We start from the raw sequence: 25,376 nt of genomic DNA, 5'->3' as shown, positions 1-25,376 counted from the left end.
AGGAAGTTCTGGAAGGATCTTACGCAGAGAATCAGATGCTCTGTTTTTAGAACTTCAGGAAGCCTGTGTAGAAGCTGCTCCACGGCCTCGTGGAATTCTGAGAAGTTATGAAGTTTTCTGGTTTGCTCGGCTCGGAGGGAGATATACCCTGGAAGAGAAGCAGTTTGTGGATGAATTGGAAGTAGCAAGACTGGCTGCTGCATTGGAAGCTAACCCTTGCAGGGAGATTGTGGTCTGGATACCTCAATATCCTGTTCTACTTGGGGATTTCAAGACTCTCTTTGACTTTTTGAGGGAAAACCCTTCTAAGAAAGACCCAAGCTTGGTCATTCCAGAAGTTGTTGACCCACCAGAAGTTGAAGGTCCCTCTGCCCCTAGGAATCTAGCTGCCATTCTTCAGGCACTTGAGAATGGATATTCTTAGATTCCGGCTGCAGAATATGAAGGTGTTTCTATGCAAGAAGCAAATGTAGAAGATCATGTTGCTGAATCAGTTCCTATTGAGGAAATCCCTGCAAATGATCTATCAATGGAAGCTACAGATCACAATGCCATCCCGTTGGATAGAAGCTGTGAAGCTTCTTCTGATGAACCTTCCCGTCTTGCAAGGACTCTGGAAGTTCTTCAGAAGAACCAGGATGAGCAAAGCTCAGTCAATGCTGAGTTTAGAGCTTTCATAGAGAAGCAGAATGAGCACAACAATGGGGTTCAAGAGATGCTGGCCAAGATCTTGTCAAGGCTAGGGTCATCTTAGATTGAGTCTTAGTTGTTTTTGTTTTTGCTTTTGCTGCATCTGTTTTGTGCATCTTCTCTTCCTTATCTTCTTGTACTTCTGTACTTTTGTCTGCTTGAACTTCAATGAAAATTATCTTTTTCTTCCATGTGTTTCTTTTTGTTTTTCATCTGAATCTTTTATGTTTTTGATGTTATGACAAAAAGGGGGAGAAATATGTGATAAATGATTTGATTTAATCAGTTGCTTTACTAACAGAACTTGCAAAGTTCTATGCTTTAAGTTGTGTTGTTGCAGGAATTGAAGACTCAAGATCAACATAAGAAGCAACAAGACGAATCAAGCTCTTGGATTCTTGAAGCAAGCTGAGTGCTATGAAGCTTCAGAATCAGAAGCAAGAAGGAAGAATGTTCAGATATTCTGATGATAGAATATGATCTGAAACATTATGTCTATTTGTTCTGATACATTCTATATGGCTCTGATACATATTCTGTGTTCTGAAACATATTTTATGTTCTGACTCATTCATGCTGACTTTTGTCGTTTAGTTTTGTTCTGTAACATTTCAGGATGTAGAGATGCTCTGATGATGCTCTGACACATTCAACAATGTTCTGATACAATCTAGCATGAAGTGATGAAAGAAGAAATTCAAGCTCTGAAGCTGTCCCAATGGAAGCAGAAGTCAGAAGCTGTGAATGTTCTGAGGATCTAAAGAAATTCAAGTTCCGAAGCTGTCCGATGGAAGCAGAAGTCAGAAGCTGGGAATGTTCTGAAGATCAGAGAAATTCAAGTTCTGAAGCTGTCCGATGGAAGCAAGAATCAGAAGCTGTGAATGTTCTGAGGATCTAAAGAAATTCAATGTTCTGAAGTTGTCCTATGGAAGCAGAAATCAGAAGTCATGAATGTTCTGTAGATCAAGCACTGTGAACGTCTCTACTGAAATACTCAGGGAAGTCTTTTATTATTAAAATTCTTCTAGTATTAATTTCAGGGGGAGATTATTCATCTCAGGGGGAGATTATAAATCTCAGGGGGAGACATATTCACATGCTTATGCTATAGCTGTGTGTCGCTACCGCGAAAATTAACAGAGTCGCCACTAACATATTTATCCTGAAGAGGAAGGGAATGCCAGCAAACCACAAAACAAAACAACGGTCTCACGACCAGAGAAAAAGGGTGAGGGAGTCGGTTACGCGAGGGGAAGGTATTAGCACCCCTCGCGCCCATCGTACTCGATGGTATCCACGCTAGTGTTTAAATCTATGGGTGTGTAAGCAAACTACACTAATCTGGACTAAAATGAATGCAAAATGTAGGGAAAAGAAAGGATTGTGCTCGCACGGGCTCTACCCTGCTGCCTACGTATCTGTTTTGCAGAATCAGAGCTACCGTAGCTCGGCTAACTAGTTTCTGTTTGTTTTGTGTTTTTTAGGTGAACGAGTTACATTCACACTCCGCTGCTCGACCTTTGGAGACTTATGCTGGAAATGGAGCGAAAATAACAAGCTCTTAAGAAAAGAAAATCAAAGAGTGTGGTTTGTGTTTTAAAGAGATGCATGAGGAAGACCTAAGATAAGGGGGAAAACTTGCTACCTAATGTTATCATACAAAAGGTACAAGTCTAAACTAAACTATCAACCTACGAGGGAAAAGGGAAACACACAATAATATCACACAAACGAGCGTCCGCTCGTAAAGCAAACAAAACCAACGGTACTGACCGAGTGGTAGAAAAGCGGTCCCGCCATAGCCAAGGGGAGCAACTCAACCCAAGTCAACCAAGCATTAGACCTCGCGAAAATGATCGGGCCATAGACAAGAGGAGCGATTCCCTCTCAGCAACCAAGCCGTCACGGATCGTAAAGAAAAACGGTGCGTGCGTACACCGAGCATCAACGTCGAGCGCCGCAAGCTATAGGAAAGGCGGGGGTCCGGCTACATGAACCCTTTTCCTGACATACTCGATAACAAGATCTTGTGTAGGTTCAGAAGCGAGCCACGCGTAGCGTGCGCATACTGAACAGACTCGATGAGACTAGGCGGGGGTTGATTGCTAACCCTTTCCGCGTGCCTTCCATGAGGACTTAACGGAGTGCCATATAGGACTTATTACACCGTGACTCCCTGCCGCAAAGCACAAATATAAACACACCAACAAAAACAGAGCCTCTTTCGAGGGCTTGGCCAGATGCATGTCTAGGTCCTACTTCTCATGTTAAAGGATGATGCGAGAAAGCGGTAAAAGGGACAAGGAGACGATACCGAACGGATAGCAAATCCGCAATGAGCTAGCAAGCGTAAGCAGAGAAGAAACTTCACGTAATCTAACATCCATCAAAGCCAGGAGTCCAGCATAAGCGTCAAAGCGATGCGGTGTGAAAATAAATCACAACCGCTATGTGGTGCGTATCAAACACAACCACACAAGCAACCTGCAAGAAATACAATCCAGACAATACAGGAATATACATCTCAATGAATGAGAGATCAGGTGAATCGCATCGGGAATAAGTTCGTGTCCCACAAATAAAGTGAAACACGATGCAAATCAATCGCACCGAAAGCGAATTCGTGTCCCACAAGTAAAGTGGAACACGAAACAAGTCGAATCGCAATCAAAGGCTTTCTCGAAGTACCTCGCACATCTCAACAACCAAATCAGTAATAACAAGGAGGCACGCACCCGCCATAGAAAATAATAGAAATTAAATTCTAAGTAAATTCTAAAACAAAATCTTACAAGAGCAAATTGTTTTTATGACATTTTTATCTAAGAATTAGAACTAAACTATGTGACAAAACAATTAAATTCTAACAAGCAAAAGGAATCACATGTTTTTATTATCTTTTTTTATCGATGCGAGAAATCTAATCAAACATAATATTCTTCATGGTATTTTATCAAAGAAATAAAACTAAACAATGTAACAAAACATTCAAATTCTACAAGCAAAATATTACATGTTTTTGATTATTTTTATAAGGCTAAAAATCTAACAAAACAATTGATTTTATATGTTTTTATTACCTAAAAGAAATAGGAAACAAAACTAGTTAAAACAACTAATCTAATGGAGAAAAATATATACACAGGGAGGTTTATTGAGCAATTATAGTGTAAACAAGTGGTAAGGGCGCAGGGCCCAGGAAATTGGCCCAAACAGAGTTTATATCACAGTTTTTGTTAAGGTTTTTGGCAAAAAGAGAACACGATTGGGCTCAGTGGGGGTAAATGGAAGCATTTCGGTTTTGGCCCAGTGCATTGTTGATCCACCAAATTTATTGGATTCATTCTTAAAATCAAATACTGATAATCCTACATAATGACAATTAATCACAATCAGAATTTCCTTAATTAACTATTAATCAGGTCCACTACACAAAATTAAAAGAGGATTTAGGGTTACATGTTATGACGCTTGGAATTTTTCTGAACACAAACTTCTCTTCCTCTTCTCACGGCAACACGGCGGCAACTCGTCTTCTCCGATCGGAGCTCTAACGGCGCCACTGTAGATGCTTTGGCTATCATCTCAATGTCTCACTCTGTCTCTCTCTAATCTCATATTTTGTTCCGATTTGACGAAGAAAATCCGATGCTTCTTTGAAGTCGATGAGGACGATGAGAAATCCGGTTGAATCTTCAAGAATTAGTAGGCTTCTCCTTCTACTTCTTCTTCTTCCACTAAATGCGTTTCTGAATCATCTGAGTTTCCATTGGTATGTATCGTAGGTGATGCGCGTGATGTCGACGCGACGAAGATGATGAAGAATGTTGTAATGATTAAGGCCCAAGTTCCATAGGTCCATTAGGGTTAATAGTGATGAGTCATTACTATTTAGAAGGATCTAGATAGTGGTTAATTAATGGATTGCAATGTTATAAATAGATACCTTGTGAATGTATAGATCATCAAGAAAATGAATGAAGAAGTTAGTTTTAGAATTGTTAGTATCTTTTTAGTGTAGTTTTCTCTCTATCTCTCTTAGCCTCAAAATCATGTTCATAACAAATGGTGCTTTCATTGCCATGGATTCTCCTCCCAACCCTTATTACCATTACTACCATAACCCTACCACTGTCAATGTTCATACACTGTTAAAACCACAAGCCTATCAAAATCTGAGTCCCATATCTCCCAATATCATCCCTACTACCATCTCGTCATCTTCCATCAATGCCAACGTCAACACCCATTTTACACAACAATATAACCAGGTTCCATATGATTCTTTCCACCATCAACCTCTACCGAACTTTCATTCTCCATACAACTATCACCACCAACAACATTCAATTTCCTCACAATCTGTTGAAACATTGCACACATTAAAGGTTCTTCAAGAATCTATAGCGGATTATGTGGAAACTTCAAAAAAATTGACAAATGATTTGAAAGAGCAGATCCAAGCATTCTGTCTTTCTCTCAAAGCATCACATCCTGAAACTATTGAAAAGGACCAGGAAGAATTAACAGAGATGTACCAAAAGCAACTGCATCATCTAAATCTGATGACAACACAAGATGAAGAAACAGAGTCAGCAGATCTGAAGCCACTATCACTGGATTTTGAAAAAGAAAATGTGTTAGTTCAATCTCCGGCGATGTTACTGTTTTCCTCTCCAACAAAAATTATAGTGACTTCTCCGACGATAACTCCTCTGTCATTTCCGGCGTTAATTCCGACAACAATACGGAACGTACCGAAACAAACATCTTCTTTGTTTTCCGATCAGTCAACTTTAAAAAAAAACTCTCTCGGAATCACCGGCAAAACCACTGAAATTGCAACGGCCACCGGAGATGCCATCGGAGATACATCAAATTGGCAACGGCCGCCGCCGGAACCTCCACCATTTTTTGATTTCATTCATTATTTTATTTTTTTAGTTTTGAAAAAAAAATAAAAAAGAAGAAGATGCGTTGAAGAAGAAAGAGAATGGGGAAAGAAGGAAAAAAAAATCATCATCACTAATGAAATCTGTCCACCACCATCCCAATTTAATTTTTCAGTCCAATTACGCCATGCCACGCGTCCCACTACTCTCTTTCTTCCAGGTGATAAGCTACTCTCTTTCTCCCATGTGATAAGGTTTATTACCGTAACTTTATTTTACTCACCTGAAATCGGCGCCGAAGAATAATGCAAAAAGCAAGTATCAGATTTGGGAGATACCGGGCCTATTGGGCTTTAAATGTTTCTCTAATTTTGGGCTAATAATTGGCATATTGGTATTAAAAAAAAACTTAGTCTTCTAGCTTTGAATTAATTATAAGTTGCTGCATATAATTGTGGACATCTTTAGATTACACCTTGAGGACAAGGTGTTTTTTTCAAGATGGGTGGAATGTAATGATTAAGGCCCAAGTTCCATAGGTCCATTAGGGTTAATAGTGATGAGTCATTACTATTTAGAAGGATCTAGATAGTGGTTAATTAATGGATTGTAATGTTATAAATAGATACCTTGTGAATGTATAGATCATCAAGAAAATGAATGAAGAAGTTAGTTTTAGAATTGTTAGTATCTTTTTAGTGTAGTTTTCTCTCTATCTCTCTTAGCCTCAAAATCATGTTCATAACAAATGTTGTTATTATGGCTCTGAGGAAGGTTTGTGACGGTGAGGATCAATTGCGCTATGCCGAGAAGCTCAACAATGAGTTGTTGATGATGGATTGTTGTGCTGTGAATTGTTGAAGAAGTTGTTGGAGAATTCGCAAGGTCGTGAAGGTTGAACGAAGCAAGATAATTCGGTGATGACTGTGATGAAATCGGGAGAGTGATGAAGAATTTGTTGAAGATTTTTGTAATTTTTTGCAGGTGAAATCGATGGAGAATTGAAGGTTAGATTCGATGTTGAATGAATCGCAAGAGAAAGAGAGAAAGGTTTTTGGTGAAGATTCTGTTAGAGGTTTTTGTTCTGTTGAATGGTGATGGATTGAAGAATTGATGAAGAGAGAAGAGTTTATGGAGTTTTTGTGAGAATGAGAGATTCTTGGAGAATTGAAGATGAAGAGGAAGAAGGTTCTGTTGTCGAGATTCAATCTTGGAGAGAAAGTTGTTACAATCTAATTTTCTGTTCGATATTTTTTCTGATTTTTGTGTTATCAATTCCATTTTCTGTTACGTTTTTCTGGGTTCCTTTCTTTTTTCCGTTATCGATTTTCTTCCCCTGATTTCTGTTGTGTATTTTTCTGATATGCAGCTTTGATGAAGGGCTCGATTTTGGTTCGATTCGAGGAATTGTTGAACCAATTTCAGGAATTGTTGAGCCCGTTTATTTTTTAAGTGAAGTCGGTTTCTTGTATGCAGGGTTCACTCTTTTCTTGCTGCAAGCATAAAGTGGCTCGGTGCATGTGACTGAATCCAGACTTAGGATTTTGGATGGTGTGATTTTTTGTCATTGATTTGTAATGGGTTGGGCCTTTGTAGAACTTGATAAATCTTGAACATTTGAATCTTTTGTAATGGATATGGTTTTCCAATCTTGAAATGATGCACCGAAATTCCATATAAGCTTCATTACTCGCATAAAATCCCAATGCCTTGACCTATAACACAAGTAATCATATGGATCTAAACCTTGAATGATGATAAGAAGAACCTTTGATTGTGAGCACCACATTACATGAAAGTCAAGGCAAAACTCAACATTGGACTAGTAAACACGAGCACCATAAAACGAATTCCATGTCCATAATCCATGAGCTCTTTATTATTTTTCTTCGATTTTCAAACGACGAAATAAACGTCTTTGATAACTTATGGCACATAAAAGAGGGCAAATTTTGGGGTGCAACACTGTGTAAATTGTCTTTAGCCGTCTGCTCTTTCTGATCGCAAATTCATATCATTTATATATGTTTTTGTCATCATCAAAAAGGGAGAGATTGTTAGAACAAGATTTGTTCTGATCAATATTCTTGGTTTTGATGATAACAAGGATATGAATTTTGTGTGAGATAATGTGGTACTCTAATACATTGCAATTTCCCTTTCAGGAAATATATAAAGAGTATGCACAAATCAGCGCTCAGAAGCTTTGTCTCAGAAGGTTCAGCATGCAACATCAGAACATGGTCTGGCAAGACATCAGAAGATGGTCAAAGCAGAATCAGAACATGGGTCTATGGAAGCATCAGAAGAACTTGAGATCAGAAGCAGAAGCACTGAAGTTCTCATGGTATCACGCTCAGAAGCACTTCAAGGTCAGAAGACAAGAAGATGCTATGCACCAAGCTGTTTGACTCTGATGATATTCAAACGTTGTATACACAAACATCAGATCAGAAGAAAGTACAGGTGGCAGGCTACGCTGACTGACAAAAGGAACGTTGGAAGCTATTAAAGGCAACGTCAGTAGACACAGCGTGAACAAGGCTCGAGGTAGTTGACAAAAGCGTGAAACATTAAATGCAATGCTGTACGGAATACGCAAAGCATTAAATGCTCCCAACGGTCATCTTCTCAAGTGCCTATAAATATGAAGTTCTGATGAGAAGCAAGGTTACCAATCCTGAACGAACTTATTCTGAAAAACTTGCTGAAACGCTGTTCAACTCAAAGCTCAGAAACTTCATCTTCATCAAAGCTCACTACATTGCTGTTGTAATATATTAGTGAGATTAAGCTTAAACGTTAAGAGAAATATCACTGTTGTGATTATAGCTTTTCAGAAGCATTTGTAATACTCTTAGAATTGATTACATTAATTTGTAAGTAACTAGAGTGATCAAGTGTTGATCAGGATACTCTAGGAAGTCTTAGCTTGTGTCTAAGAAGTTGTAATTAGAGTGATCACGTGGTGGTCAGGATACTCTAAGAAAGTCTTAGCTTGTGTCTAAGCATTTGTTCCTAGAGTGATCAGGTTGTGATCAGGATACTCTAGAAGACTTAGTCGCGGACTAAGTGGAAAACCATTGTAATCTGTTGCGATTAGTGGATTAAATCCTCAGGTGAGGTAAATCACTCCGTGGGGGTGGACTGGAGTAGTTTAGTTAACAACGAACCAGGATAAAAATAACTGTGCAAATTGTTTTTATCGTTCAAGTTTTTAGACTACACTTATTCAAACGCCCCCTTTCTAAGTGTTTTTCTATCCTTCAATTGGTATCAGAGCGCCGGTTCTAAGGTGCAAGCACTTAACCGTGTTTAGAAAAGATTCAGGAAGATAAAAACGCTTCAGTAAAAGATGGCTGGTGAAATTCCAACAAATACATCTGCATCTACATCTGGCTCTGCTGAGCAATACAATGGTAACAATGGTTATACTAGACCACCAGTATTTGATGGTGAAAACTTTGAATACTAGAAAGATAAACTGGAAAGTTACTTTCTTGGTCTAGATGGTGAATTATGGGATCTTCTGATGGATGGTTACAAACATCCAGTGAAAGCCAGTGGCGTAAGGCTTACAAGGCAAGAAATGGATGATGATCAGAAGAAGCTTTTCAAGAATCATCATAAATGTAGGACTGTTTTGCTGAATGCTATCTCTCATGCTGAGTATGAGAAGATATCTAACAGGGAAACTGCCCATGATATATATGAGTCATCGAAAATGACCCATGAGGGAAATGCTCAAGTCAAGGAGACTAAAGCTCTTGCTCTAATCCAGAAATATGAAGCCTTCAAGATGGAGGATGATGAAAACATTGAGAAGATGTTCTCAAGATTTCAAACGCTAACTGCTGGATTAAGAGTTCTGGATAAAGGCTACACCAAGGCTGATCATGTAAAGAAGATTATCAGAAGCCTACCCAGAAGATGGGGTCCAATGGTAACAGCATTCAAGATTGCAAAGAATCTGAATGAAGTTTCTTTGGAAGAGCTTATCAGTGCCTTGAGAAGCCATGAAATAGAGCTGGATGCAAACGAGCCTAAGAAGAAAGGTAAGTCTATTGCATTAAAATCTAATGTTAAAAAATGCACTAACGCTTTTCAGGCTAGAGAAGAAGATCCTGAAGAATCAGAATCTGAAGAAGAAGAAGATCCTGCGCAGGATAGGATTAATGAGACATGATAAAACTTATCCTATCATGTGTTTGCCTCACTCAGGATACCAAATATATATATATATATATATATATATATATATATATATATATATATATATATATATATATATATATATATATATATATATATATATATATATTGTAAAATGTTGTAAAATTTTTAAATTAATAATTTTATATAATTTAAAAAAAATTCATTGACACGACTGAGTAAACAATTTCAGTTTTTCTTAAAAAATATCATGAATTCTATCATATATGTTGGATAAGCAAAAAAAAAAAAAAAAAATATATATATATATATATATATATATATATATATATATACATACACATAAATGATAAAACTATCTTTGTAAGAAAATATATTTAATTTGATAAAAAAATAAAATTAGTATTAATTTTTTAAAATTTCAATAATTAATTTATTTTTAAATATTTCAATTTATTAGGTTTTAAAATATATTTTATTCGGGTAAATTAGTTAATTATTTTCTTATCATATCCTGTCGGATTCTAACCCAGCTTATATTCAGGATAAGAATTTGAACTAGTGAGACAAGATAGGATAAACTTCAGGATAAACTTATCATATGATGTTGTGTCATCAAACACTAAATTGAGACAGGATATGATACATATATCATATCCTATCTCTTATCCTGCGCACCAAACGAGCCCTTAAAGGGTATTATAAAGAATCATCACCGTCCAAAAGCTTTGATCATTGAATGGCACATCACAGAAGAAGATATTGAGTTTTATACAAATTATTTTTCAGAAGCAAACTCTATAGGAATTCCCGAGTCTCGTCATGATGGAAGATATGAAGGTAGAGGTACTCAAGATTAAAATGTTAATACAATGGACCTAGATGTAGTTTTTCAATCACATTTATATATATTAAATAACATTGATGAAGTTCAACCTTACTTGTGCGCTCACAAAAGTTTTATCAAGGAAAAATTATCCCAGATGAGTGAACATTTGATGTTGACAAAGCATAATAAAACTTTCATAAATTAGTTTAATGAAAGGGTTTATAAAGAGAGTAGCGCATCAGATACCATTAAATGGATGTCATATATGCATAAGTTTAATGTAATAACTTGGAGTATATATAACTTTAATACATTTTTATTCTATATAAAATCAAAGGATGATTGTAGTACCATGCAAAATAGTGGGGTTATGGTTAAAGCTGGATCTATGTACTTGTCTATTTCCTAAGATAAGAATCTTGTACTGACATCTACAACATACTTTAGGGTCATTGATGTGATTTTGGATATTGATTATGTTACTTTTAAAATGCCTTTATTTAAGTGTAAGTGAATTGACAGTAACACTAATGTAGAAACCGAAGAAATAGGATTCATAAAGATTGATCTTCGAAAGGAAACTTATATGAATGAGTCATTCATCATGGTATCCTAAGGAAAGCAATGTTTTTTATGTTATGATCCTTAACAATAGATGGTCAATTGCTCTACAAAAAATACATATTCTTAATAGTGATGAAAATCAAGATTTAAATTTCGAGATCCCATCTTTAGCAACACATGTATGTCTCTCATCTGAAGAAAATAATTTGTTTTGATCATCAAGAGGGAGTATGGAAAAACTGGTAAGTAAAAATTTTATATGACTTAATAATATATATTTATTCATTTTACATTTGTATTCTTTTTACTAGTATTTTTTTTCAAAGATGTAGAGATGTCGAAGGATATCATATGTTGCGTGGTTTTAGAAGTAAAAGTCAGAAAATTAAAAACTCTTAAAGTAGGTGTTATTCTTTGTTGCATTCATATATATGATTATAAATCATTTATGTTAGTTGTAGTTATTGATGCATGTTGTTGACATTGAAGTTTGAATGTTGTTGTTGTTGTTATTGTTGTTGAGATCAATGGTTTAAAGATTTAATGTTGTTGTTGATTATCCTAATTAGTTTCAAATATTGTTTAAATTATAGGTGTTTAACGTCCAATTACAAATCACATATGAAAACTTTTGGACGGATGTTGATCACATATGAAGACTTTTGGATGTCCGATTATGTTACTTTTAAAGTGTCTTTATTTAAGTGTAAGTGAATTGACAATAACATTAGTGTAGAAACTGAAGAAATAGGATTCATAAAGATTGATCTTCGAAAGGAAACTTATATGAATGAACCATTCATCATGGCATCCTAAGGAAAGCAACACATTTTGTTGATTAATCATTTGTTTTAGTTTTGTTGTAAGATTGAAAGTTGTGTATCATTTTAGCTTTGTAATTGGTGTAAATAATGAATAATTTTGGTGCAATATTTCTGTTTCAGAAATAGGTAAAAGGTACTATGTGTCTGTTTTAAAATTGGGAAAAAAGTTATATAATACAAGTTAAAGAAAATATAAAAAAAATAAAATAACAATGCTTTTCTCTCGATTATTATATAAAACAAAGGTAATAATACTGACTCTATTATCCCAATTTTTCTTATAATCAATAAAAAATATGGAGCGCACCATCTTGTTATGAAAATAATGAAAAAATAGTTGTTGGGGATCGAATCCATGACTATTAAGTTTTTTCTTCGGTGAAATCTCCACCGAAGTAAAACATAGTGCATATTTTATGTCGCCCTTTGTTACCTCGCATATGAAACCGAGATTAACCCTAATTTTTAAGCGGAGTAAAAGACATTTTTGTAGTAGTGGTGATATCATTGTTGAACACTTTGAGTAGTTATGTGTTCGGATTAGAAGAAAATTTCATGACAAACTCTTTTGTTTTTTCTGGCCCGCGACTTTCTGGATTTTATGGAATTAGAGGAACAATATTCTCTTTCAAGGAGAACTCTTCATCAACTGGGATATTGTGGGAAGAATTAAAATTCTTATTTGGAAGCGGTACCGAGTTAAGTTTACAAGCCATTTTTCTCACAAGTGGGAGTATTGGTTGATAGATCCGATTAAATGTCTTACTTGTAGATCCCTGTTATAGATTCTTTGTGGTTTCTTTTGTCTGCTTGTGATCCTTCTTGTATTAAGAGTTGAGTACCTATTATACTCCATAGAGCCAGCGGCTGCCGGATTTCGTCCCGCAACTAAAAGAAGATCGCTTCGGGGGTCACTGTGGCGTGAGTTCGCCGCTTAGATTGGATTAATGAGAAAACGTGTATTCAGTTCAACCATTCGCAAGTTTTTTCTTATAAAAAATGATTCTGATTTATAAAATATAAAAATAAAAAAGTTATGCATAACAAAAGAAAAACGTGAACACTATTATTAAAAGAGTTCAAAATAAATTTGAAAAGTACAACGGTTGGAATTTCCTCAATTTAAATTTTGTATAAATTTTTTAAATAATAATAAGTACTTGGATTTCATGGGAAGAGATTTTTTTTCCTATTAATCAAAAAAATTGATTTTGAATTCTACCTTAGAAACATAACAGTTGCGCGAAGACGATTTCTGATTTCTACAGGGAAAAAAGAATCATGGCCAAAATATGAATCATCTTATTACAGTCCATACTAATATGTTTGTTACAAGCCACATTGGAACTAGGGGTGAAAATAGGCTGGGCCGAACTAGACATTACCAAGCTTAAACTTGGCCTATCAAAAAAACCGAAGCCTAAGTCTGGCCTGTAGCCTGTCGTAGGCTTATTTTTTAGGCTTGAATCTAGCGTTTTCGAAGGCCTGGTTAGCCTACATAAAAACCTATTTGTTTTAGACATATATAAATTAGCAGGTAAACTAATATTTAAATAGACTAACTTTTTTTAACTTACCTATTAGCATAAGTTCTAGGAGACTATTTGTTTAAGAGAACTTATGAAAATAATGTTCATATAGTGTTTTCATCTTATTTTCACAAGTTCTTCAAGATAACCAAGTTTTATTTATGTATTTTAATTCAAAGTACAAAACATAACATAATGATCATAAAACAAGTATTCGTATTTATTTAAATAGGTCGGCCTGGTAGACTTAAAAGGTTTTTTTTAGGGCCTGAGACCTAGCCTTTTAACTAAATAGGCTTATAAAGAAGCCTAGACATTTTCTATTTAAAAATAATGTGTGGTATGACCTGCACTACAAGAAAAATCTTGTTTAACTAGGGGATATTTGCAAGGGGTAAAGCCCCTCACTAAATTAATACGTTGCTTGGGGTTAATCCCCTCGCAAAGTAGAAAACGAAATAAAAATATATGACAAGCATTTGCGATGGGCATCCCCTAGCAAAATTTTTTGTCAGTATTATTTTTTCATTTGCGAGGAGCAGCTCCTAGCAAATTATTTTTGTCTTTATTGCTTTTTCATTTGTGTCGGGTAACCCCTAGCAAAATTTTTTTTTATTATTATTTTTTCATATGTGAGGGGCAACCCCTAGCAAATATTTTATAAATCTAAAAAGTACATAACGTACTATTTCTCTTACTTTCTCTTTTTTCCTTTTCACATTCTCTTTCTCTTTCTCACTCTTTCACTTTCTCCCATATTCTTTTTCTCTCACTTTCTCTTTCTCTTTCTCACTCTTTCACTTTCTCCCGTATTCTTTTTCTCTCACTTTCTCTTTCTCATTCTCACTCTTTCTCATTCTAAAATGCAACAATATGAAAACAGAAAAATGATAAAGGAAGAACATGGAAAAATAGCGGTTAAAGGGTGTTCCGGATTTGTAGCACAAGGGGGATTCACAGCGGCTGGGTCAAAATCGAAGACTATCCAATTAGTTCTACGGTGACAATGGTCATTTACTTTTTTTTTCATTTTTTATTTTGATGGTTGTTGTTCTATGATATTGTGTTTTTTGGTGGTTGTTGTGTTAGATGTTGCAGATATAATAATATACTTTTTTTTTATGTGGTATTTTTTTTTTGTGGTTGTTATTATATAAGATAAGTATGAACAAATATTTGTTTATATGTGTTTATAGTTTATTTATAAGTGTATATTTACTTTTAAAAAAATTATTAGAATAAAAAATTGTATGCTTATAAGTGTTTGCATGGAGGAGATTATTTCAATTTTAATCTAATCATGTTTGATTTTATAATTATTTTATTTTAATTTATTATTACAAAAATTTAAAGTATGTATTTATTTATTATTTTAATATCAAATTATATATATATATATATATATATATATATATATATATATATATATATATATATACCATTTTATAATACTAATTTTATGATAATTATATTTTTCTTTTAATATTATAATATGTAATTTGAATGGGAATAAACCCCTCACAAATTCCAAAAAGTAGAAGTTTGCTAAGGCTTAACCCCTAGCTAAATGCTGACACAATATTCTGCTGCTATCTCTGCGCGCACTGTGTCTACGACTTTGACCTAGAAACGAGCTAAATTTGGGTTTTCAATTTGCGAGGGGGTTAGTCCCAAGCTAAATTAGTGAGGTGGAAAGCTCCACGCTAATTATTTGCGACCCCCTGTTTAGCTAGGGGTGTCGTCCCCTCGCAAATTTATGATTTGTGAGGGATTTTTGACAGTTGTGAGGGGTTTAACCCTTGGCTAAACAACCTTTTTCTTGTAGTGACCTGAGCCTTTATAGACTAACTTGTAAGCTCCCGTTATCGGTCTAGCCTAGTTTCAACCCTAATTGAAAAACAAAGTTGTTTTATAGCAAATAGTTGCATCAAAAAAGTATTGTTCATACATGAGATTAATATTGGAACTCTATGTGTGAAAAAAATTATACTATCAATCAATTAAAAACAGAGGAAAATTACAAAAGAGTGCTAAAAATGTATTAAAATAATAATAATCAAAAGACATATAAAAAAAAAAGTTCCTAACAACTTAATCCTTTTGAAATGAAACAAAAACTAAAGTAGCTAACTAAAAAAAGATTTATATGTACAAGTCATGAACATTATAATGAAGCTCAAAAAATCTAAACTAGGATGTAATAAATTCTAATTAAGAAATTTTGTGGACTAAACTGCATTCACAGGATTCTCTGATAATTGTTGTTCTAATGACTTGTCAGCCTCTGATTTTTTGGGAGGATATAAGCAATAGTGTTGGCATATGAAAATTATGTCAAATATGATGGATACCTACAGTAAAATAAAATTCAACAAAATTAGCAATATTATATGAACATAAACAAACTATTAATATTTATGCATTAAAAATAATGTGATAGTTTTGTAATTATAAGTTATTATGATATATAAAAATATTCAATATTTTTTAAAATAGACCCTTAATAAATGTAGATAATAATATAAAATTTAATTGAAACACACTGACAGTGTGTAGAAGTTTTTCAATGTCAGTAAATCCCAACCGTTCATTTTATTAAAATAATCGATTGTTAAATTTTGTACACTAACTGTGCATACTAATTAATCTCAATAACATATAAAAACATTAAATATTATATAAAATAATAGATCAATATTTCATACCACTGCTACTAGAAGTTTTCCTATATTCCCATAGATATTCTTCGAAGAACCTAGAGAAAAAAGATATAATATATGTTAGTTCAAAGTTAAAATAAAAAATATTAGAAAATAATTTTTATTAAATTAAGTAATTAAAATTAAAAAAATACAAGAGAATATTTTTTTATTAAAGTGAGAAGATAACACACCTTGATCAATTGATTGCATAATCATTTGTAAAAAGTTTGCTACCCCTCCAAAAAAATCAAGCAGAACCAATCCAATACTCCATCCTTCTGTACTTTTTCTCATGAAATTAAACACTGCCTATATTCATAAACAAAAAAATATATATTTTAATTAAACATTAATAGCTATATAAATTTCAATAATATAACATTTAAAAAAATAATATGTTAGTTTCGCCAATAAAAAAAAATCAGTCCAGCCCATTCTATAAAAATTTCTAAATCAAATTAAATAATTTTATAACGTTTACTTTAATCATAGTTTTAAAGAAATTTCACATATGTTAACTTATGTAATAATAATTTAGTATTTTTATAATTGTTAGAAAAAATAATGCATATATGGATAAATCCCTCACCTGTGGAATGTATTTAATAATTGTCAAAGCAACTTGGACAACACTGTAACATATGATAGATTTCAACATAAATTATCATAACAAAAAAAAAAATTAAATTTATATAAAATAGAATAGCTAATTAATGTGATTAATCAAAAGCTAGAAGAATATATAAAAGAAAAATAAAATACTTGAATATAGAGATTAGCCAAAGCCAGCCACGTGAAGGCATAGCTATGAAGACACAAACTAGTGAAGCTAATATCACAAGTGTTGTCAGTCCTGCAGTTGTTTTTGAGAGTTTTTGATTTCCACGCTGCATGGAAAAACTTTCAACTTTTAGAATAATCATCAAATATTAACAAGAATATTATTTATTTTGAAAAATGTAAACAAGAATAATAATTAGAGCTTATTGAAGAGAAGAAATATTACGTCATAAATTCCAATCTGGTATAAGGTAAATACAGTAAGAAGAACTGCATGGACTGAGAATGCAACATCATTTAATGCCACAGGATTCATCTGAAAAAAAATTAAAATTTAAAAGTTTAGTTGAATCACATGATATTGTTTTTTGAATAGCAAAGGGAAATTCAAATATTAATTAAGCAAGAAAATAAAATAAAGAGTATATGATACAACAGAAATCATGACATATATATGATACAATATGTCATGATTTGATTATATATATAATGTAAATATTCTTTTGAGGAAATAGTCAAATAAGTAGAATTGATGAAGTAGTCAAATAAGTAGAATTGATGAAGGAGTAAAAATAGGGTTTATTGACCTAATTATTCGCTTAAATAAAAATAAGAAATTCATATAATTGAAATAATAAAGCAAATGACCTGTTTGTGGCCATATTTATTTCCATATTGCTTTTGAACGGTAGGACTGAAGTAAAGAGATGCATTGTAGATCAAGTAGTAAATTTGCTTAACCGTGTTTAACAGAGCATAATCAATGTTTAACCCTACAACACTAATTAGCCAAAAAACAAAACTCAAATCAAACAATAATAATGAAAAATATAACAATGAATGAATAATATGTATATATTAAACACTTTCCATTTTTAATTGTTTTATCAATAGAATCAACTACGATGAACCCTAATTATAAATTCTTAAGAACCATAATCATTTATATTCTAATGATAAAACCTTTCAAAAGCTTAAAATGATTCTCATCAATTACTCCATATCAAATAAAAATGTAAATACGCATCTGAAATAATTTCTCAGACATTTTTTAAAAATTTATTTAAGATTTCAATGCTTCGATATGAAAATTTTATAACCGCGGTAATAAGTGATAACCAAATCTAATTAAGAACCAAACATAATTTAAGAATCAAAATTTACATTTGCCTAAACTAATAAGTGTGAGAAATGAATGATTAGGGTTCATACCTTTTTCTTTTATAGTTCAAATAGATTTGTGGATAGAAACTAACAGACCAACAAACGAACGCAGACCATCCCAAAAATTCATATGCCACACGACATGGAATTGAATTCCAAGAAGCCATGGAAGAAGAAGTTGTTTTTCACCAAAACCCAAAACTCAAACTCTAACGATGTAATAATGTGTAATTACAAAACTTTGATGTGTAATTTGAAGTATTTTATACGTGTCACATTTTATGATGACTTAAATAAATTATGGTTAAGAGTAAGCCCTAGTTATTAGTGTTTGGTGTTCTAATAATAGCTTATTAATCTCTTTAGTATTGACCTTAATTTTTGATGCAATGTTGGCCAGGTTCATTTTGCATTTGTTTGGTTTAGAGAGAAAATGACAAAATTGAAATTAAATAGAAAGAAAAAAACCAGTAAAATAATATATTGGAGTTTTTTCTTCTTCTTAAAGTGAGTGATTTGAAATAGTTTTTGTAACGTTAGAAAACATGAAAAATAAGAAATGGTCTTTTTGAAGTTGTTGCTATTTTGTAGGAAGAAATGGCTGTGATAATAATATCGCATAAAATGGAATTTATTTTTGTTAGTTATCTTATGAGAGCACGACAAGAAAAAAAATTTAAATAATCAGGTTTAAGAAAAAATACAAAAAAAATTAGTTTTTCAGAAAATTTACTAAAGTGTCTAGGTTTGGCAGTACACTCTGGGATATGCGCCAAACCAAATGGCGAATTGGTATAAAATTTTGGTGAATGAGCCATACCATTTGGCACCTATGTTCATGAAGAATAGGCATGCCATTTGGTTTGGCGCCTATGTGTTTTACACATAGGAGCTATTTCAAATGACTCCTATGTGTTAAGGTTTTCTTTTAAAAATATATTCCATTTTGTTTCATTTCGCGCAAAGTTTTCGATTCCGGTCTTCGATTTTCTCTTTGAATTTTTCAATAAAGTCCGATATGCCGATTTCGTAAAATTATCATTAACCCTAATTATGTTATTTAATGTTTGTGTTGTCGATTCCGCCGCTTAATAAAGTAGAGTTCATTGATTAAAAATATGTTACAAAGTCGATACATTATCGTAAAGATATGTTACAAAGTCGATACATTTATTGTAAAAAATATGTTACAAAGTTGATTAAACATGCGATGAGGTTGTTCCACGACTAGGACATATCTTTTTATTGTGCCCTAGTTGACGACAAATGCTACATTTTCTTTCCACTTTGTCATGCACGTCCATTTTGGTTCGAATACGAGTACTGTTGGGGCGACCCTTTTTCTTTCGTTGCATCGTGTCATTATGCCAAACTACCTCCCTACCATACTCAGGCCAGTAATCCTCCTTCGCTACCACTGGAAATGCCACACTGTATACCTGGAGAAATGTCCCAGCCTTGTAAATTGGAGATAGTAGTGATAATGCGTCTCGGTGCGTAAATGCACATGCTGCTATGACATGTGAGCAAGGTATACGAAATGCTTGAAACTTTCCACAGTCGTACCAATGATCATATAGTAGAACCCGATATTGTTGTCTCAGCAATCCTTCATTGTGGTCAATTGTTTCTTGAACACTAAAGGTGCGGTTGAATCGATCGAAAGCAGTTACATGATGAATGTTGGACTTCCCTGATTTTTATTTCATAAATTTCATGCAACTCTTACTGAACAGTTGACCCGATTCTGTAATAGCACTCCACCTCTTACCTCTTGTTGAAAATAGCGAAGCCATCCTATAGTAGGTTGCCTCCATCAGTGCAGTGATAGGAAGATTTCGAATGCCCTCAAAAACACCATTCATGGATTCTACTAGATTTGTTGTCATGTGGCCCCATCGCACGCCGTTGTCGTAAGCCCTGGTCCATTTCTCCCTGGAAAGGTTATCAATCCAACTTCCCGCATCCGGATTTGACAATACAATTTCACTCCGATAATGTTGGAATGTAGGTTAAGTTAATGCATATCCTGCATTGACTAGTGTTTTCTGGAGGTGCCTATCCTTAATCTCCCGCATGAAATTCTAGGCAATATGGCGAATACAGTATACATGTGCTGATGGTGGGTGTTGCCATCCGCTTGCTAGATTGTTGTAAGCACTTTCAATGGAAGCATGCCTATCAGAGATTAAACAAAGATCAAGTTGAGGAGTAACATATTCTCGGAGATTCCTTAGAAAGAAACTCTAACTCGCAGCAGTTTCACTCTCCACTATTGCGAATGCTATTGGAAATATATTGTTGTTGCCATCTTGTGCAACAGCCATCAACATGGTTCCTTTGTATTTACCATATAACCAAGTTCCATCGATTTGCAAACCCTCGTATGCATGGTTGGAAAGCCCAGAAGGCGATGGAATATTCCATTTCCTTGGACACGGGTTCCATCTGGGGCATGCGCTGACAATGTCTCTAGAATAGTAACGGTGTAAGGAGCATATGTTTGGAGCGCAGTTAGGTAACATGGAAGATTTTTGTATGACTCCTCCCAATTGCTGTACACAATTTCAATGGTCTTTGTTTTCGCTATCCAAGCCTTTCTGTAGGATGGAGTATAGTTGTATGATGTAGTGATATGCGAGATAATCGTTTTCACCTTCAGAGACGGGTCACAATTGATAAGAGGCAAGATCTTCTGATAGATAAGATCATAACTAAGCTTCGTATGATCTTGGGACATATTAAAGTTGACACATGTGTGTTGTTGTGAAATCGACCCTATGACCCAGCTTTATTTACTTCCACCTTTATTTATTTCAATCGTTGTTTCAATATTTGTTTCTGGTAGTCCAAACGGATCTCCAATTATTATTTGTAAAAAAAAAACAAAAAAGAAAAGAAAAAAGAAAAATCCACATAGGCGTCATTTCAAATGGCTAACCTAATGTGGGTGACACATTGGCGCCAGATGAAATGGCACATACACCCCATTTTTACATTAATGCGCCATTTGGTTTGGCGCATACTCCAGGGTGTGCTGCCAAACCTATATATATACACACATTGTGCTTTCACATTTTCTTTGATGGCTTATTAACCATTGAATTGAAAAAAAGAGATGGCAGCTTCAAAAGGGCTGGAGAGGATCTATTTCCGAAACTACATATAACTAATGTCTCTAAAATCAATAATAATTACAGCGGTAAAATTGTAAATCAAAAACTATTTTGTTTCTTATTTTATAATCTTGATCTCTAAGGTCAAATTTCAATTTAGTCATTTATGACCTGTTTTTCTAGTTGAGTCTTTGTATACAAATTGGTAGCAAAAGTGTTGGAAACTAGTGGAGTCTTAGATAATCCTTCGATTGATAATCTTAAGGTTACAAAGACCATTCTTAGGAGTTTTGGGCATACTTCAGACCTTAAGGTTAATTTTGTGAAGAATAGCCTTATATGGATAAATATGGACCATGATTTTATACTCAACTAAAGATTTTCCTATTGTAAGCTAGAGTTCCTCCCTTTATGGTATCTTGGTTTATAGTGGGGGGATAGCCCCCACCTTAAGGCTATGTGGGATCCACTTGTTAATTTAGTAACTAAGTAGATTTTTTTTTGGAATCATTGGTTTATAAGTTTGGTTCCTTGGGTTTTAGGCTAGGGTCAATTTGGTGGAAATTCGCGTCTCTCCTTGGCTTCAAAGATGATTGGTTCATTGATGGTATTACTAGAAAAATGGTATGGAGTCTTCACACATCCTTTTAGGCTGAACCTTGGGTTAGGTATACTCCTTTTATGATTAGGTTTCCAAGACTTTTTATCATCTTTGAGCAACCACATGGGATCAAGGCTGAGATTGGTAGATGAGAAGGATGGGATGTAGTTTGGGATCTGAGATGGAGAATAACTTTTTTTTTCCCATGAGTAGCACTTCATTACTAATATTCTCTCCTCGATCCGAGGTGTGTCATTCACTCTATATACTAACAAGTGGTGGTGGCTTCATGATACGGATATGGTTTTCTCGGTAGCTTATATTTCTTTGTCCAAATATAGTCATACCATCTTGCTTATTTTCCTCTCCAAGTAGGGAACTTGATTCTTCCTCTTATTTTGATTAGCTAGGCCCTTACGCTTATGGTTTTTTCTTGGTAACTTTAGCAAGATAAAATCACAACCACAGAGAATCTACTCAAGTGTAGGGTATTACTAATTTGGTAGGGTTTTTTTTGTCTTATGTGCAGTGGCTTGTTAGATTGGTTTCTCATTTGTTTGTTGTGAGGTTATTTAAATTGTTCGGTATAAGATTTTTAAGTGGTTAGGATGGTCTATGGTTTGTGGTTCTGTTGTTGTTGAAAGAGTATTGTGGTGTACTTTTCGTTATTATCGTATCCACAGGGATTATTGCGATATCACCGCCGTTCTATAGCCTATTTTGTCTTGAGTTAATGTTACTTTAAATTTGGGTTTGCAAAAGATCATTCAACACTTTTAGTAGCAAAGAGTAAAGTAATGAAAGTTCTAAGTTAAAGAAAATGTATCAAGATTCGATTTCATCGACCTAAGTTTGTATGTTTCCTTATAAATATACGTATATGAACATGGTAACGATCAACATAATTACGTATCGACGCCTATACCATCCGTGTCCGCAATGATATAGTTAGATTTACCGTATTGTTTAACCGACGATTTCTCCATCCTTTAAACAATACAAATAACGTTTTAAAACCGATACTAAGTAAACATCAAACGCTAAATCCATGTCTGCAATTTATAGTTTGATGGATGATAAAGTTAGATCTAGATACAAATATTGATGTCTTTAACACTTATACCAAAGAAAAAGCTTTAATAAACAAACTAAACCATCTATATTGATCATCACTTGTTCATACACATATATTCACAAGAAAAACATACAAAAGGCTAGGAAGATTACATCTTATCTTGGTACAAAAGAGATTTAGCTATCCATGAGAATGGTAGCTTGCACAAGAAGTAAAGGATGAAGATCAACAAGCATCAAAGGCGATTAATCGACGATCAAAGCTTCCAATCTTCAATTCTTAGTTTGCTACAGTGATTAGGGTTTTTGAGCTCTTAAGAATGTAATGTCATGTCCAAAAATCAGAATTACTCTTTATATAGTAAAACCATTTTCTGTCCAGGGCGCGTCGCGCCCTCCAGCGCGCTTCGCGCCATTACACTTAAGAAATTTAAACCGCCCATGCGCGTGACGCGCGCAACTCTCTGCTTTGAAGCTCCAAAATATCTTGCCCAGGGCGCGACGCGCCCACATCTCTGCGCGACGCGCGCTAACTTCTGCCAGGCACTCTCTTGCAAAGCTCAAAACAAGCTCCAAACTTCCCCAAAATTGGCTAAAACCTACAAAATCATAACTAAAACACATATTAACATAAAATGAAAGCTTAATATTATAAACTATAAATAATTATCTAAAACTTCAGGGAATTGTACGAATATCCGATAAAAACGGTCGAAAGGTGCCATTAATTAAACTAAATATAAACACAATTTGGCACCTAACAACTCTCCCCAACTTAAACTCTTGTTTGTCCTCAAACAAAACAATGATAAATTACCGGGAACACAAAATATCACAAATGAAACAACAAGGTAGAAACAAGAACAATTGAATGGTTCAAATTCCAAAAGTACACAAAGATCAATCCTTACCAGTTTTCATCAAAGTACCATGATAACAATGCTAATCCTATATACAAATTCTATGTCAGAAATTCCACAAAGCAAAAGAAGTTCAAGAATGAATCACACCTACGTATTTCTCTACTGAGAGAACAAAAATGGAGGATCCTAACACTCACCAGACAATGACGCAAACATACCGAATTAATTATAAACTCATCTAAGCATAAGACATATAAAAAGTGTATAAGCATGAATCACTAAGGACTTTCGGGTTGTAGCTTGGCTTGGTTAACAAGGAAGTGTCATATCTCACGGCCATTGAAACGAAAGTGTCAAAACCTAAGAGAGCATTCAAATTCAATTATCACAGCCTAAACAACCAAGTTCACCACATTATTCATTACTTGCTCAAGGGTCACAAAATTCTTTTCTTTCTTTCTTTTTTTTTTTTAATTTTTTTTATTTTTTCTTTATATACATAAATATATACCCCTTGAGCACTATCTTTTGATTTATCCTCACCAATGTACACCTTTATTTCATTCTCCCCAACTTGTATATTACCAAGACATCACTAAGAATGCTCCCTATTCTAAGGCAAAAAGGAATCAATCCTTACCATATCAAATGGCAACAGTTCAAGGTAGAAAGAAAAGAAAATCATCAAGATTCTATCAAAAATCGGTATAGAGATCTATATACAACATAAGCTTAACCGATAAGAATCTTGGAAAACGGCTCAAAGTGGTTAGCAAATACTCACACACTTACCGGGTAGGTTACATTTGGATTGGAAGTTTTTCTCATAGTGCAGAACAAAACGCCTTGATCACTTTCATGCTTAACACAAGTTAATAATAATGCAAGATTAATCATAATAAAAACGAGTTAAAACGCACATTGCTGGTATCCAGCACAATTTATATATATACACAGTGGAAAGTCTCCTCACAACTACAGCTAGGCTAAAGTGATTCACAATTGAACTAATTTTATCCACAGAAATTAATGACAACTAATTTGTACAATTAAAAGCATCAGAATCAAAGGTACTTGATAAATAAAACGATAAAGGATGTACCTTGCGCGTACAGTTTTCAACTTATATCATCACCACTCAAATTGTGTTGCATCATCCAAATTCATCGTGGCAACAAAAATTCGTGTTCCAGCTAATTAATCATCAGGACAACTTATCAAACCATTATTTCTAAAATATAAACACTACTAAAATAAACTACTTAAAAATAAATAAATGTAAAAATAAAATAAACTGAACTTATATAAAATAAAAATCACACCAAACAGGTGTTAACTATCCAAAGGCGTAAACTTAGCCTTTCAAAGTACCTCATCCAAAAGGATGGAACAAAACTATAAATATTAAAAACAAAGTAACTAAAAATTGTTTTAACATAAAACTAAAAACAATAAAAATAAAACAGTAAAACAAAACTACTCCTCATCAGAAGTATCCTCATCAGCATCAGCCATCCCCTCCTCAGGATCTGGCCTGCCCTCAGGCCATGAAGCATAAGCAGATAAATCATCCCG

At 34.0% G+C, this 25,376-nt stretch overlaps 1 protein-coding gene across 1 annotated transcript; it reads right to left on the bottom strand.

The window, feature by feature from the left end:
* Nucleotides 1–15,729: 15,729 nt before the first annotated feature.
* Nucleotides 15,730–18,314, bottom strand: LOC131624390 (cystinosin homolog). Its single transcript, XM_058895340.1, has 8 exons — nucleotides 18,196–18,314; nucleotides 17,632–17,764; nucleotides 17,210–17,299; nucleotides 16,966–17,090; nucleotides 16,793–16,835; nucleotides 16,395–16,512; nucleotides 16,207–16,256; nucleotides 15,730–15,852 (listed from the first exon to the last, which is right to left on the bottom strand). The coding sequence occupies exons 1-8, from the start codon at nucleotides 18,312–18,314 to the stop codon at nucleotides 15,730–15,732; spliced, it is 801 nt and encodes a 266-aa protein (XP_058751323.1).
* Nucleotides 18,315–25,376: the final 7,062 nt, after the last annotated feature.

The sequence above is a fragment of the Vicia villosa genome, unplaced genomic scaffold (assembly GCF_029867415.1).
Source record: "Vicia villosa cultivar HV-30 ecotype Madison, WI unplaced genomic scaffold, Vvil1.0 ctg.000114F_1_1, whole genome shotgun sequence".
Classification (NCBI taxonomy): Eukaryota; Viridiplantae; Streptophyta; class Magnoliopsida; order Fabales; family Fabaceae; genus Vicia; species Vicia villosa.
The sequence above is the reverse complement of the archived record's forward strand: the minus strand, read 5'-3'. Positions and strand labels throughout refer to the sequence as shown.